The following is a 3234-nucleotide window of genomic DNA, read 5'->3' as shown; positions in this document are numbered from 1 at the left end:
CTTGGTTCTATGAAGATACAACCAATCCATACCGAACAATATACTATACGATCCCAATGGGAGTACATTCAAATGTGATGAAGTAGGAATACCATTTAACCCAAATGCAGAAGCTCTTACCCAATGATGAACTCTCTTATTTGTACTTGTAGCCAACCACACTTACCAAAATTTTGCATGCACTTCTTTATTCAAACTGCACTTATCCACCAAGTCAGGATTAACATAACTATAATTATATCTAGGTCCAATCAAAATAGAAACAACTTAATCAAAAATTTTACCATCCACGCCAATAACAGATACTTGATAATTAACCCACCTGTTATCCAAAGCTACATAAATCCATGGAATACTATGTCCAACACTCCCTACTCTCTGTGCATCTTGAGCACTATAGATCTGTGATCTACAACCCTAATGTTGTGGACAATCTCTCCTTTGATGCTCTCCTCCACAATCCCAACATTGCAATGCCTTCCAACCATCACCCTTATTCTTCTCCTCAGACCAAAATCCATGTCCTCTATCAGATGCATTGAACTTCTTATGCAAGGCTACATTCACTTTGTTACTTGTATCTTGAGGTCTTATTCACCTTTTGTCCCATTTTCCTTTATTATTTACATTACCTTTCAAGTTTAACTTAGTCTCATATCTATGTTTTGATTTTTCATAACAATGTTTTAGCTTTCGAATGGCCTCCTCCAATGATCTAGGATCCTCAAACTGAATCCCGTCCTTGAATGATACCGAAAACCCACTAATGAATCATTGGATCTTGGCCTTCTCCTCCTTGAGGTAAGGAACATACCTCAATAACTCCAAGAATTTGCTAATGTAGTATTCATCGGTCATAGATCCCATATTTAGCTCATAAAATTCTTTTTGCAAATCAAAAGATGATGAAGTCCATTCTGCAAAACTGTCATAAAACATCCTCCAAATGCTTTAGGTTATAGGCCTATCCCCAAATATCTTTTGCATTTCTCTGGTTGACCCATTAGCTGCTATGCTTTAGAGGAGCACATTAAAGTAGAGTGAAAGCATTTATTAAGATATTCTCCTATTTTTTCTCTACTTAGCAAAATGTCAAAGTATTATGGATGCATATAAAATTTTGATTGGGAACCTTCTACTTTTTTTATCAAAATAAAGTCATTTCTATGATTTTAGACAATAATGACCTTTATCTTAACCTATATGGATAAAGTTGCTAATCTTCCATATTTTTGGTTAGTGAAAGGCTTTTAAGAAATAGGAAATTCCTTAGATTCTCACTAGTAAGGATGAATTGCTTGATTTTTGTATTTGATTCTAGGGGGTGGATCTTGCATGGGAAATCACCTTTTGCAATTCCTTTAAAACCTCCCAATTCTCAACATGAGGATTTTATTTTGGGTACAATATTATTTGATTGCAAGTCATAGTCCAAGAAGTTTCCTTATGTTTGGAATGCAAGTGTAGATACCCTTTAAGACCTCCTTTACAAACAAATCTTGTATTTTTGGCATTTTGACTAGTCAATATATGCCAAAAATAAGAACTAAGATACATAATTTAACCATTGTTGTTGTTGATTGAAGCACAAATATTATTAGTTCCTACCATAACTAGCAATGGATTTTCTATTGACCATTATTAGTTTAGCATTTAAGTTTTACAATAATTATTTTTTAAACATTTGATTGGGCCATAATTTTGAAGGTCTTATTATAGCCTTTCTACTATCTCACATTTTTTGTTATAATTTCTCACATTTTTTTGTCATAATTTATGGATGTAGTTGCAATATTTATACATGATTTTAAAATATTTATGCAATTATTTTTCATTGTTAAGCTTCATAATTAAAATCCTTGAAAGTAGCTCATACTCATGTAAATAAATCATTTCCCATGAGTTACAGATCACCATAATTTAAGCAAATATTTACATATTAGCTTTTCTATTTCATATATCAATTTGCAATTTTTTTAAAAAACATAACACCCACTTAAATAACAAAAACTACACTTATTTTTTATTTGATACTACTATTCCACAGAAACATAAATAAATAAAAAAAAAAAAAAAAAAAAAATATATTATTAACTTAAACTAAAAAGTTTTGTATAAAATACACGGTGGCCACTTAACGGCCGATCACAACTGCTATGAATAATCTTATACACATGTTTCCTTATGAATATGCCATAAAACCAATATCATAAGTGAAACCTCCTCCACGTTAAGCATAAACATGTAACAAATATTAGATATCATCTTGCACGCGCTCTTATAACATCGATGGCCAACTCAGTGGGATCTGTTGCCTGCACTTCACGGTACACACCATCCAACTGCCTCCTAAACTTGTCCTTGGAGCTCGCATACACCATCTTGCTCCTCACCCTTGAAGACTCAGGAGACCTGTAAATTTGTTTATGCACGTCAAAATCCATGTAATATATTTGAAAGAACATGTAGAAAGAAAACCACCATAAAATATCTAAAATAACCATTTCATAATTAAAAAATATACATTGCTAAGAAATAAATTAATAAAACTTCGACTTAATTCAACGACTTAATAATTTAAAATCATTATGAAGAAATAAATTAATAAAACTTAGCAGTAACGTTGGCATACTTACCAGGAAATGAAGAATATCTTGCTCTTTTGACAGTCGTCTTCGTTCACAAAATCGAAGTCATAGACCGCGTATCTACACTCTGTCTCGGGAAGAGAAGCCCTAAAGCTATCATAATTCTCAGTAGGGCCACCGAGTTTATCTACAGTGACTTCATTTTCATTTTCGTCGATCTTGAATATTATGAAGCGATATATCTTCTTCCTCTTCAGATCAAAGAATGTAGACTTGCATTCATCACTGACAGCCATCCCAGAACATGCACTCGCCTGCAAATATTCTAGATTTGTCAGATTTAAGAGAGAAAACCTTCAAAGAAAGCCCTACGCCGAATTTGTTTTACCAAAACAGCGGACCTTTAAGCATTTAAAGGAAAATTCAAAAAAGAAAGGCAGAATACTGACCATTTGAGAAAAAAAAAAAGGCTGATTCCTGTAAGTTAAAGACACCGAGAACGTCTCTCTCACTTCAGGATCCGCAGAAAGGATAATTAAAGGTGTAGGCGGATAGTGAAGACTCCCAATGCCAATTGAATATCTCACGCAGCAGCTGGATGCAAGCCCTGGCCCCGACAACTCCAAGGGATTTATTGAAATTGAGT

The 3234-nt window shown here is 33.5% G+C and overlaps 1 protein-coding gene across 1 annotated transcript; it reads right to left on the bottom strand.

The window, feature by feature from the left end:
* Nucleotides 1-2261: 2261 nt before the first annotated feature.
* On the bottom strand, nt 2262-2911 carry LOC149238028 (actin-depolymerizing factor-like). The gene is made up of 2 exons (XM_089366905.1): nt 2637-2911; nt 2262-2412 (listed from the first exon to the last, which is right to left on the bottom strand). Exons 1-2 carry the CDS (start codon nt 2882-2884, stop codon nt 2262-2264), a joined length of 399 nt encoding a protein of 132 aa, XP_089223031.1. The 5' UTR covers nt 2885-2911.
* Nucleotides 2912-3234: the final 323 nt, after the last annotated feature.

The sequence above is a fragment of the Pinus tabuliformis genome, chromosome 8 (assembly GCF_031772625.1).
Source record: "Pinus tabuliformis cultivar Carrire ecotype Pingquan chromosome 8, CPIR1, whole genome shotgun sequence".
NCBI lineage: Eukaryota > Viridiplantae > Streptophyta > Pinopsida > Pinales > Pinaceae > Pinus > Pinus tabuliformis.
This window is presented reverse-complemented; position numbering and strand designations above follow the sequence as displayed.